Source organism: Bos taurus, chromosome 26, assembly GCF_002263795.3.
Source record: "Bos taurus isolate L1 Dominette 01449 registration number 42190680 breed Hereford chromosome 26, ARS-UCD2.0, whole genome shotgun sequence".
Classification (NCBI taxonomy): Eukaryota; Metazoa; Chordata; class Mammalia; order Artiodactyla; family Bovidae; genus Bos; species Bos taurus.
In genome coordinates, this window is record NC_037353.1 from 15682634 (window position 1) to 15695594 (window position 12961).

The 12961-nt window shown below is 41.7% G+C and overlaps 1 protein-coding gene across 2 annotated transcripts in view; it reads left to right on the top strand.

Annotated features, from left to right (window-relative positions):
* Window positions 1-12961, top strand: part of PLCE1 (phospholipase C epsilon 1) — a 380365-nt gene that overhangs the window by 212812 nt on the left and 154592 nt on the right. For both annotated transcript variants that reach the window (XM_005225543.5, NM_001205852.2), the window contains 1 exon segment: window positions 5835-6151. In XM_005225543.5, the coding sequence (XP_005225600.2) occupies window positions 5835-6151 (317 nt within the window).

Consider the following 12961-nt stretch of genomic DNA (forward strand, 5'->3'; position numbering starts at 1 on the left):
CTGCTCTAGAAATATTCACATCTACTGTACACATCAGGAATGGCCTGCTGGGTACAAGGGCATTAGATTGTCATTGGCACTCTAGAGTTTCCCTCTTGTTAACTTTGAGCCAGTAATGCCACTTTCCTCTATAAGCATGGCATCTTATTATAGTTTACCATATGAATTTTGGCTCAATTAATTTTGTTTACCCAAAAAATCAGAAACAATAGGTGATCAATGAGAAATACGGCTAAAACATTTGACTAATGTGTGCTGTGAAAAGAAATTACCGCTCCCTGGAAATTTCCCAGTGTGGGTGGGGAATTTTTCTCTGTTTCAATGTTATTGGAAAATATAATAAGCACGTATAATGATATATTTAAAAACTCTATCACAGTGTTATTTATAATGACATAAATGGTAAACATAACACTGACTACTAAAGAGACATTAAGATCAAATATTAGAAAACTAGTTTTAAAGTTGGGGAAATGTGCACTGTAGAATAAGTTGGGTTTTTTGTTTGTTTGCTTCGAAAAAAAAAGCATGTGTTCTGATCCTAATTTTGTAAGTGCTTTGTACATTTGTAGAAAAAATATGAAATGCTACAACAAAAGTATTAGCAGAGATTATCTATGGGTGTAGGATTATTGATTGTTTTAATTTTCTTCTTTATACTTCTCTAATTTTTTATACTTTCATGGTGGGCTTATATCTCTTTGGAAGTCAGAGTGAGCACAGAAGTTATTTTTTACTAATAGGAATTCTGTCATATTTCTTCCATGAGGCTCTTCCATCCTTATAAAGTATTTTATCTGACTGTGGTTTAATTCTCAATCTATGCATATTGGTTTTTTCCCCTTTTAAAAAAAGAGTACGACTTAGGAATAATATGCTTCATTGATTTGTGAACTCATAAAATCATGCAGTATTGAGGGCCAGACACAGCTGTTGCAAGATTGACTGTGACTCTGAAAACCAATAACAGATAATGAGAAAGTATCATCAACTAGCTGACCTTTCTCCATCTAAATCTATTACTTCCCTGTTGAAAAACAATTTTCAACTCTGCCTGAGATTTAGTGTCTGCAAGTCAACTTTGAATCTTAAATAAAAGAAAGAAATTAACATCCTTCCTCTCCTGTCTTATTTTATGATTGGAATCACATCTGAGGTTGATGAATCCAGGGCTTCAGTTAAAAAAATAAAGGATTGCCTGCAATTGCAATTTGAACTAATTTTTCAAAAACAATACTGTAATATTTGGAAAAATCTGAACTGCTCAAACACCAAACCAGTTTGTGCCCATGAGAAGATTAGAATTTTGTTCTCTGGCTGAATTTTTCAGATACCATTTTGATATATCTTTTTAATACTGTAAAATTACATTAGAAAAAAGTTCAATGAAATAGTAGACAGTCCCTGGGAGTAGAAGTTTATAGGCAAGATCAGGGCTTTCTGGTCATAGGAAGGAAGGAACCAAGGGTCAAGTGGATGTCTCTCACCACAGCATCCCTCAAGGGAAGACTCGGCCCAGATTCTCCTCCTTCAAAGTCGGGCGATCGCATAGGTCCACCCAGAGACCCAAAAGTTTAAGGTGTACATTTCTTCACGTATATGTTTGGAACCTCCTACCACCCCCATTGTTCCTTCATGAGCCACACCTGTTCTGTAGTGCCTTCCAGAAAATAAAGCTTCTTTCATTTTCTACGCAGATGCTCCATCTCTGTTCATATATGCTACAGCCTTGGGCAATGACTTGCAGTTTCCAAAATAAGCAATGTTCTCTCTCACCCTTGGATCTTTACATGAACCTTTATATGTTGTCTTTGGCAATATGGCAGACCAAGCCTCTTTGGAACCACTAACCTCACCCAAGGCCCTATTTCCCCCAGTTGACAAAAGTTTTGAGGAAACTGTAATTCCCATGGAAATTATATTAGACATAGATAGCAAAATTGAGGATAGCTACTGTGTGCTATGATAGTTTTTCCCCTAATGGGAATTATTAAAGGCTCTGAGAAGTCTTGCAGTTAAAATGGAAAAAGGAAAGCTTGTTTAACTTTGTTTAACCCAGTATGTCTCTAAATTATTAACAAAGGAACCATGTTTTGCATAAATTCAGTGTAATACACTTTCAAAAATTTTGGTTTCAAGCATGGGAACTTTCATACGAATTTGTGAGAAGGAGAGGAGAGGGCACTTTTTCATTACTGTTAGCTACTTTCTAATGTAATTGTAATGTTGTGATTGACACGATGGTTCCAGGCTGACCAAAGAACGGAACTGTCAGCTCTTTAGAGTCAAATCCTTACCTTTGGAGTTTGAAGAGTTCATCTCATCAGACCACTGCCAAGTAAGCAAGCACAGGAAGTTGACTTATACTAACAGAAATCACTTGTGATGCACCTAAAATCCATAATGCCAATGTAATATTCTGTTGCTACATAAGATCATATGCTGAGTGATCAAGAACACAAACTCTGAGGTCAAAAAGACCCTAATTCAAATCCCAACTTCCCAGCTGACCACTTAGGTTACCTTATATGAGTATCACATAATAATACTACCTACCTCCTGAATTAATCCAACCATCTCATCCTCTGTCTGGATGTCTCAACCTCTCACTCCTCCTCTTGCCCTCAATTTCCCCCAGCATGAGGGTCTTTTTCAGTGGGTCAGCTCTTTACATCAGGTGGCCAAACTATTGGAGCCTCAGCTTCAGCATCAGTCTTTCCCGTGAATGTTCAGGGTTGATTTCCTTTAGGACTGACTGGTTAGATCTCCTTGTTGTCTAAGGGACTCTCAAGAGTCTTCTCCAGCACCACAATTCAAAAGCATCTATTCTCTGGTGCTCAGCCTTCCTTATGGTCCACCTCTCACATCCTTACATGACTACTGGAAAAACCATAGCTTTGACTAGACGGACCTTTGTCGGCAAAGTAATGTCTCTGATTTTTAATATGCTGTCTAGATTTGTCATAGCTTTCCTTCTGAAGAGCAAGCATCTTTTAATTTCATGGCTGCAGTCACCATCCACAGTGATTTTGGAGACCAAGAAAATAAAGTCTGTCACTGTTTCCACTTTTTCCCCTTCTATTTGCCATGATGTGATGGGACTGGATGCCATGATCTTCATTTTTTGAATACTGAGTTTTAAGCCAGCTTTTTCACTCTCCTCTTTCACCTTCATCAAGAGGCTCTTAGTTCCTCTTTGCTTTCTCCCTTTAGGGTCATATCGTCTAGATATCTGAGGTTATTGATATTCTCCTGGCAATCTTGATTCCAGCTTGTGGTTTTTTTCACATGCTGTACTCTGCATGTTAGTTAAATAAGCAGCTGTTTCATAAGATTAGGGAGTTACTTTTATTTCCTCCACAGAATGCTATACTTTGAAATGTCTTAAACCTGGTTACTTCTGGGAAGATTTACTATGTATGGCTAGTTCCACTATACATATATTATCAGCATCAGATACTGAAATCTGCCTCTGTCATCATTCAGGCCATATTCTGGCTCTGTTTGGGGGAAATTTGGTCACTTTCTCAACCATTCAGCAAGTTGGAGAATGAGGTCTTGTAGGCTTGATTGAGAACCTGCCTTATTTTAATTATTTTCAAATATGAGCTTAGAGAAAACCAGATATAATTTGGTATTCCACATCAACACTGTCATCTAATACAGACCTGGTTTCTACTTTTCTGTTCCATCCACATCCTTATTGATTTATTAATTTGAGCAGAATTATGCATGGCTTAATTTTTGGATCAGATATTATAGTCACCATACTCATAGAGGAAGGAATCAGGTAAAGTAGACTACCTTTTAGAGAAGGTAGATAATGCAGGGTAAGTCTAGTTGGAGTTTAAGGGAGAAGGGATATTTTACTAGTTTGTCTTTAAGGACAATCTCTCTAGGCAAAGAAGAGTCCATGGAAAGGAAGATATGGAAGGTGGAGATATCCACTATGGCAAAGTGAACATGTGCTAAAGGAATAATTTTGAGTCTACGAATGAATGCCTTTGGGACTTCTATCTAATGCACTTGCTACCTTCCTTCCTGCTGCTACTGCTACTGCTAAGTCGCTTCAGTCGTGTCTGACTCTGTGTGACTCCATAGACAGCAGCCCACCAGGCTCTGCCGTCCCTGGGATTCTCCAGGCAAGAACACTGGAGTGGGTTGCCACTTCCTTCCTGCTACCACCTTCTTATTATCAGTTATGAAGCAGGGAATAAAATTTATTTTATTTATTTAGATACATCTCATTACCTATTTCTTCCTTACTTGTATAGGTGGTTCTGTCCCTGTAAGGAAAGTAAAGTGTTTGTTGCTCAGTTGTATCCAACTCTTTGCAACCCTATGGACTATAACCGTCCAGGCTCCTCTGTCTAAGGGATTCTCCGCGCAAGAATACTAGAGTCGGTTACCCTTTCCTTCTCCAGGAAATCTTCACAACCCAGGGGTTGAACCTGAGTTTCTTGCATGGCTGGCAGATGTCTGAGCCATCAGGGAAGCTCTCTGTTCCTGCAAACCACCGGATAAATCTCAGTGGAACTGGCATCTTTGAGGGTGGGATATTGGCAGGGTAGACCGTGACGTTTTGAAATCTGGTGTGCGGAGGTCCCTAGGTCTCTGGTATGTTCGCACACAGGGTGCACATCCCTGTATGTGTATAGGCCTCCTCCCCTCTTCCATTTCAGTTGCTTTGTCTGTGCCCACCTTCATTCCTTTTCAGACTGATGGTTAGCCCTGGAGGATGAGGAAGCAAATAGTACATTCTCCTTCACTAGTACTCTGCAGAGGTCACAGTGACCTGCTTAGGGAATGGTGTGCTAGGTCACCTCTGCTTCTGAAAATGGGAAACCAGAGAGTGGGAGGGGGGCAAGACAGATATCAGAAAGGTCTCCATAACAGGACAGAGAGTATAGAACCATTCACCAAGCAGAAACTTTGGTTGATAAACCTCTAAGATTTTTTAAAATTTATTTTTAATTAGAAGATAATTGCTTTGCAATGCTCTATTGGTTTTTGTCATACAATGACGTGAATCAGCCATAAGTATACAAATATCCCCTCCCTCCTGAATCTCCCTCCTACCCCGCCACCCCAACCCAGCCCTCTAGGTTGTCACAGAGCACCGGGTTGAGCTTCCGTGTTACATAGCAACCTCCCATTAGCTATCTGTTTTACATATGATAATGTATATGTTTTAGTGCTGCTCTCAGTTTGTCTCACCCTCTCCTCACCCTCTGCCACTGTGTCCACAAGCCTGTTCTCTACATCTGTGTCTCTATTTTTGCCCTGCAAATAGATTCATCAGTACCATTTTTCTAGATTTCATATATATGTGTTAATATACATTATTTGTTTTTCTCTATCTGATCTACTTCACTCTGCATAACAAGCTCTAGATTCATCCACCGCAGTTCAACTGACTCAAATTTGTTCCTTTGATGAGTGAGAATTATTTCATTGTATATATGTACCACAACTTCTTTATCCCTTCATCTGTTGATGTACATCTAGGGTGAAAGCTGTAAGATTCTCAATGGCTCTCAAGTAAATATCTGCTGTGCATGCATGCATGCCAGGTCATTTCAGTCATGTCCAACTCTTTGCAACCCTATGGACTGTAGCCAACCAGGCTCCTCTGTCCATGGAATTCTCCAGGCAAGGACTAGAGTGGGTTGCCATGGCCTCCTCCAGGGGATCTTCCCATTCCAGGGATCAAACCTGTGTCTCTTACATCTCCTGGTTCTTTAGTGTTCTCTAGTGCCACCTGTGAAGCCCAAATATCTGTGGTAGGGGTTACCAGTCACAGTGTAACCATGGCTTCTGTTGCTTTATTTCAGAACGCCAACCAGGCACCTCTATGGCCAACTCCAGTGCCCTTCCTTCAAGTTCAGCTGGGATCAGCAAGGAACTGATTGATCTGAAGCCCCTCATCCAGTTCCCAGAGGAAGTCGCCAGCATCCTGATGGAGCAGGAGCAAAATATTTACCGAAGGGTCTTGCCAGTTGACTATCTTTTCTTCTTGACCCGGGGCTTGGGCACAACAGAACGCCAGAGGTCCCTGCCCTGCCTCAAAGCATCCATCTCAGCATCCATTCTTACCTCCCAGAAGGGAGAGCACAATGCCCTCGAAGATCTTGTGATGAGATTTAATGAGGTAAGAAGCCGCTCTCAGATGTGTTGTGATTGAATTACGAGTAAGTGCTTGTTTTCATTTTTAGTTAATTTTTAATTGAAATATAATTGATTATCATGTTGTATCAGTTTTTGCTGTACAGCAAAGTGAATAAGCTGTTCATTATACGTATGTCTTTTTAGATTCTTTTCCCTTATAGGACATTACAGAATATTAATAGAGTCAGTCCCCTGTGCTATGCAATAGGGCCTTATTAATTATCTATTTTATATATAATAGTGTGTGTATGTCCATCCCAATCACCCAATTTGTCCCTCCCCCACTCTCCCCCTGGTAACCGTAAGTTTGTTTTCTGCATCTGTGACTCTACTTCTGTTTTGTGAATAAATTCACTTGTACCATTGTTTTATATTACACACATAAACAATGTCATATGATATTTGTCTTTATCTAACTGCTAGTAAGTGACCTTTAGGCATTTCCCCTTTTAGGTCTGTTTGTTACTGCTGTCTCATCTACCTGTCTGTCTTGACGCTTCCATGATAACTGTTTCCTTTCCAGGCAATGGGATAGACACACTGTCATCCTCCCTTTCACTCCACTCTACCCTTCAACCTAATTGAGCCCATCTCCATCCCCTAGCGTAACCATGTTCTACAAGCTTTCACCCTTTGGACAACCAGAACCCCTCATTTTCTGTATGCCCTTGCCAAAATGTTCTCTCTGGGCTCATGTTCAAATAATCTCCTCCTGGTGCTTGTAAGCCTAGGTGTCTTAATTTGGAGTTTGATGACATGATCCCTTGCCCATGGGGTCCTTCTAGCCCACTCCATCTTCTATTGTCAGTTCTCCCCCGCAGAAATTAAACACCAATACACCTGGGTCAGAAGAGCTGGGAGGAACATGGTCTTGAAGGACAATGAATTGCCTCATTCCTGACCTCTGTATACCATCAATTTCTCAGCCCCAGAAAGTCCCTCCAAGGCCTCCGAGACCTTGCCAGAAGCAACCTCTAAAAAGGACAGGTGTGACCAGAGTCTGGGAACACCTAGAAGGGAGGTATTGCAAGAGGTCTAGGAGCTTGCTGGGAGCAAAAGAGCCAATTGCTGGACACCCTGTGACCTTGGACCAAGGATGAAGGACAGGATAGAGAGGCAGGTCTCTAGAGTCAGGGGATGCTGCACTCTTGGACTTAAAGAATACTTTCACTCCATAGCCTAACCCCACACCCAGAGCTTTCTGTTCTATATTTTATTTCTTTTAGACTTCATTTCCTTGTCTTGAATATTAAAACACAGAATTTCAGTCTGTGTGTTTGGTGGTTGTTGGTTGGTTGAATTCCACAAATACAGTAGTTTCCTTGTCATTTAGTAAACTACCTAAATGCTAAGAGACTATCCTAGGTCTCATATATCTCTGATTGGCAGAGGATCAATCAACCTTTGTTACTTAAACACTTTCCAACCATAGCAGCTCATCTTGCAGCCTCCATAGCCTGTCAATCATGACCCTGGTGATGGTTGTATCATGACAGTGAGGCCCAGTGGATGAAGAGAGTGTTAGAGGCTGAGCTCAAACAGTTCTTTGTTCCAGAGATGCCCTGAGCATCATTCCTCAAAGGGAGATCCGTGATTCATAGGAATTGCTAATAGTCATCTGGCACTGTCGTGCTAATTATTTAACCTGTGCCACTTATTTGTTCCTCGCAACCAACCTTGGGAGACAGATTCTTGTCATTAACCCCGTTTTACCAAAGGGGAAACAGACACGAGGAGATGGAATTCTTTTCAAAAGGTCACATAGGTAGTAGGTGGCAGCGATATTGAAGCCCACAGAGTCAGGTCTCAGAGCCTGGGCTTTGAACCAAAACATGAGAAAAAAAATCAGACAATCCCAAATTGAAGGATATTCTACTCTTCAAATGCGTCAGGGTCATGAACGGTAATTGTCAAAAACTAGAGGAGACCAGGAATTTTGTGCTCAACTAAATATAGCTTGGGGTCCTATTACATCCTGGACTAGAAGAAGGATATTGATGGGAAACTGGTGAAATTCTAATAATGCATGTAGTTTAATGCGTATGAATGTATCAATGTTAACTTCCTTGTTGTGATAATGGGACTATGATTATGAAAGATGCTAACACTGGAAGAAGTTGGGTGAACTATGTACAGGAACTCTCTGTATTTTTGTAACTTTCCTGTAAATCTAAAATTACTTCAAAGTTAAAAGATTTTTAAAAAAAAATAGTGAAGCTCAGAGAGGTTGAGTCACTTGTACAAGGTCACACAGTGGCTGAGTGATGTCAGCATCCAGATGTCTGTCTTTAAAGTATGTTTTCTTCTCAGTCAGTTGCCTGCCTCTCTACTTGTTGAATTACCAAGTTAAAGTTTGTAGTAAAATAAGCATTTCTGACTTAGAGTTTAATTAGCCCAAGGTCTCCTTTAACTTCTTGTGCATCTACTCTTTTTCTACTTCTCCTACCATTTCTATTTTTATCCAATTTCCTATTACCATTCATTCATTCATTCACTCACTCAAGATTTATTTATGGAGCACCTACTATCCTGTAACCTTCTCTTTTTTAAACTGGTGTGTTAAACATCTCTTTTAAATATGAAATTAGCATCACCGACTCAATGGGCATAAGTTTGAGCAAACTCCAGGAGTTAGTAAAGGACAAGGAAGCCTGGTGGGCTGCAGTCCATGGGATCTCAGAGAGTCAGACACAACTTAGCGACTGAACAACAATATAGGATGAAAATTTACAACATTATTATCCCATGCTTTGGTTCTTTGAGAATTCGGTATACTTTCCGATATATAAGTGCACTTTCCTCAGTGGAAGTAAAATATACTTTTGTTGAACATGGGAGAATCTCAAAGACAAGAGTGAGACAAAGAGAAGAGTGAGCTTCATTGCTAGTCACTTAGGAGAAAGGCAAATGCATTTGTTCCCACGTTCAGTCTTCCAGTTGACGTGTTTTCTGCACTTCTCAGAAGCAGGAGACCATAGTGGAAAAGCTCTAAGGAAAGTGAGTAACAGTCTGTGGCTGCCAGAAGCTGCCAGTCTTAGACTGTAGTCAGGCAGGGGCACAAATCTATACCAAAAAAGGCAGAAATTGTGTGCAGTGTGAGTGACACAGATGGTGGGAGCTGAAGTATCCAGGTGGGCGATCAGACTCTGCTTCACGCGGGTGTTTGCGGCCAGGCCTTGAGGGGTGGTTGGGATAGAGGGGGACCATCTCAGGAAAGGGGAGGAGGCCATTCTGGGCAAGAATACAATACAACCAGTTCTTGTCATGAGCAGGAAAGCCCATGGTCTGAGGCAGCTTGCTCCTAATTGTCAGGAGAACGTGATCATGAGCTAGAAGTTTCCCAAATCCTAACAACTCTTTACATAAGGACTTTAATGTTGGGGAAAGGGAAGACTATCCCTCATTCCTGTCAGGCAGTGTTGCATAACTTTAATTCTTAGGAAAATACGGTGAAAATGCAACTCCAAGTACAGTCATGAAATAACTGAAAGGGGTTTGGCTTACGTTAAGGAAGGCCAGGAGATAAATCATTTAAAATCAATTTAGACTGTGGCTTGGAAGCAGAATTTCTCCCCCTTTCCCCTTCTCCTGCCCGATGTCAAGACTGGTACTTGCCAGTGACTTTTCTTTATCCTAGTAAGTAAGCAGAAGCAGGCACAAGAAGCCAGCCCCCAAGCCAGTGGTGGTCAAGGAGGTCCTAATGAGAAGTAAAAAGTGTTAGTCTCTCAGTCATGTCCAACTTTTTGCGACCCCATGGACTGGAGCCCACCAGCCTCCTCCGTCCATGGGGTTTTCCAGGCAAGAATGTTGGAGTGGGTTGCCATTTCCTTCTCCAGAGGATCTTCCCGACCCAGGGGTCAAACCTAGGTCTCCTGCATTGCAGGCAGATTCTTTATCATCTGAGACACCAGGAGGTCCTAGGGGTGGGCTCGATCCTGCTCCCCTTGGTTTGGAAGGCAGGGCTTGCTGAACCCTTTTGACCCAGACACCTCTCTGTAGTCATATTCTTGTTCTGAAGCTCCAAGAAGCCAGTGTTCTCTCTTCTTCCTCTGAGGCTCAGCAGGCTCACTTCCTGGCCACCCCCAATGTCTCTTGCTCTGACAATCTCAAATCATATTTTTCTTTTCCCTACTCTTCCTTTCTCCCACCTCTACTTCTAATCCACATTCTTTTTGATCTTACTGTTTTTAGTTTCTCTTCGAATTCCAGAGCCATTTATCTCTTCGAAAAGGAGACAGAGAGGCATTTTTTGGTAGATAATTTTTCCAAAGAGATGACATACTTTATCACGTGCCTTTGAGAAGAGATGAAAGGCAAATACAGATGGATGAGCATCCTGACTTGCTTTGAGTTCATGCCCTTTTCTTGTGAAGGGCTGTGATGGAACATGGTTTGGGGAAGCGGTGTATGAGTCACTAGTTCTCAAACCTTATGCCTCCTCAGTATGGCCTGCTTTTGTCTGGTTGTCCACACACTGATGGCCTTTGGGGTCAGAATTCATCATCCTATGCCCTGAGAGAGCAGTTTTTCTTTATGAGTAGGTCTTAGCAAGACCATTCTCAGAGCTCCTCTCTTCAACCAGCTGATCCAAGGGCAGGTGGCGAGCCCAAGACTGAGCCCTCAGTTAGACTGAGACCCCAGGAGGCTCAGGAGAGATTCTCCCTGGCTCTTTACCCTAGGTGACCTTCCTGCACCCTCCCATGTTTGGTCAGCCTGAGCCATCATCAACCTGCTTCTCTAGACACACAAATGTAGGCAGCCCAGAGTGACACTCAGGTGCTGCCTGTCCCTTCCATCTGGTGAGTTTCACCAGATGTCAGTTCAACAGTGTAAAGGGCACCCCCTCTATAAAGAGTGCCAAGGTGCAGCTTAACTCTGTAGGAAAGATCATAAGAATAAATAAACCATCTGACCAGAGAAAGACTGTCTGGGCTTGAGTCCTTTCAGCCAGAATCTCCGTGCTGTTCTGTTGCTCAGTCATGTCTGACTCTTTGCAACCCCATGGACTGCAGCACGCCATGCTTCCCTGTCATTCACCATCTCCCGGAGTTTGCTCAAACTCATGACTATTGAGTCAGTGATGCCATACATCCTCTTGTCCTCTGTTGTCTCCTTCACCTCCTGCCTTCAATCTCTCCCAGCATCAGGATCGTTTCCAATCAGTCGGCTCTTTCCATCATGTGGCCAAAGGATTGGAGTTTCAGCTTCAGCATCAGACCTTCCAATGAAAGTCAGGGTTGGTTTCCTTTAGGATTGACTGGTTTGATCTCCTTGCAGTTCAAGGGACTCTCAAGAGTCTTCCCCAACACTACAGTTTAAAGGCATCAATTCTTCAATGTTCAGCCTTCTTTGTGGTCCAACTCTCACATCCATACATGACTACAAGAAAAACCGTAGCTTTGACTATATGGACTTTTGTCAGGAAAGTAATGAGTCTGCTTTTTAATATGTTCTCTAGGTCGGTCATAGCTTTTCTTCCAAGGAACAAGTGTCTTTTAATTTCATGGCTGCATTCACCATCTGCAGTGATTTTGGAGCCCAAGAAAATAAAGTCTCTCACTGTTTCCACTGTTTCCCCATCTATTTGCCATAAACTGATGGGACCAGACGCCATGATCTTAGTTTTTGAATGTTGAGTTTTAAGCCAGCTTTTACACTTTCCTCTTTCACCTTCAAGAGGCTCTTTAGTTCCTCTTTGCTTTCTGCCATAAGGGTTGCGTTATTTGCATATCTGAGGTTATTGAAATTTCTCCCAGCAACCTTGATTCCAGCTTGTGTTTTATCCAGCCCAGCATTTCATATGATGTACTCTACATGTAAGTTAAATAAGCAGGGTGACAATATACAGCCTTGATGTACTCCTTTCCCAATTTTGAACCAGTCTGTTGTTCCATGTCTGGTTCTAACTGTTGCTTCTTGACCTGCATACAGGTTTCTCAGGAGGCAGATAAGGTGGTCTGTTATTCCTATCTCTAAGAATTTTCTACAGTTTGTTGTGATTCACATAGTCAAAGGCTTGAGTGTAGTCAATGAAGTAGAAGTAGATGTTTTTCTGGAATTCTCTTGCTTTTTCTAGGATCCAGCAGATGTTGGCATTTTCATCTCTGGTTCCTCTGCCTTTTCTAAATCCAGCTTGAACATCTGGAATTCTCAGTTCACATACTGTTGGAGCCTCACTTGGAGTATTTTGAGCATTACTTTGCTAGTATGTGAGATGAGTGCAGTTGTGCGGTAGTTTGAATATTCTTTGGCATTACCTTTCTTTGGGACTGGAAAGAAAACTGACTTTTCCAGTTCTGTGACCACTGCTGAGTTTTCCAAATTAGTTGGTGTATTGAGTGCAGCACTTTCACAGCATCATCTCTAAGGATTTGAAGTAACTCAGCTGGAATTCCATCACCTCCACTTGCTTTGTTTGTAGTGATGCTTCCTAAGGCCCACTCGACTTTGCACTCCAGGAGGTCTGGCTCTAGGTGAGTGATCACACCATTGTGGTTATCTGGGTCATGAAGATCTTTTTTGTATAGTTCTTCTATGTATTCTTGCCACCTCGTCTCAATATCTTGTGTTTCTGTTAGGTCCATACCATTTCTGTCCTTTATTGAGCCCATCTTTGCATGAAATGTTCCCTTGGTATCTAATTTTCTTAAAGGGATCTCCTGTCTTTCCCATTCCATTGTTTTCCTCTATTTCTTTGCATTGAACACTGAGGAAGGCTTTCTTATCTCTCCTTGCTATTCTTTGGAACTCTGCATTCAAATGGGTATATCTTTCCTTTTATCCTTTGTCTTTC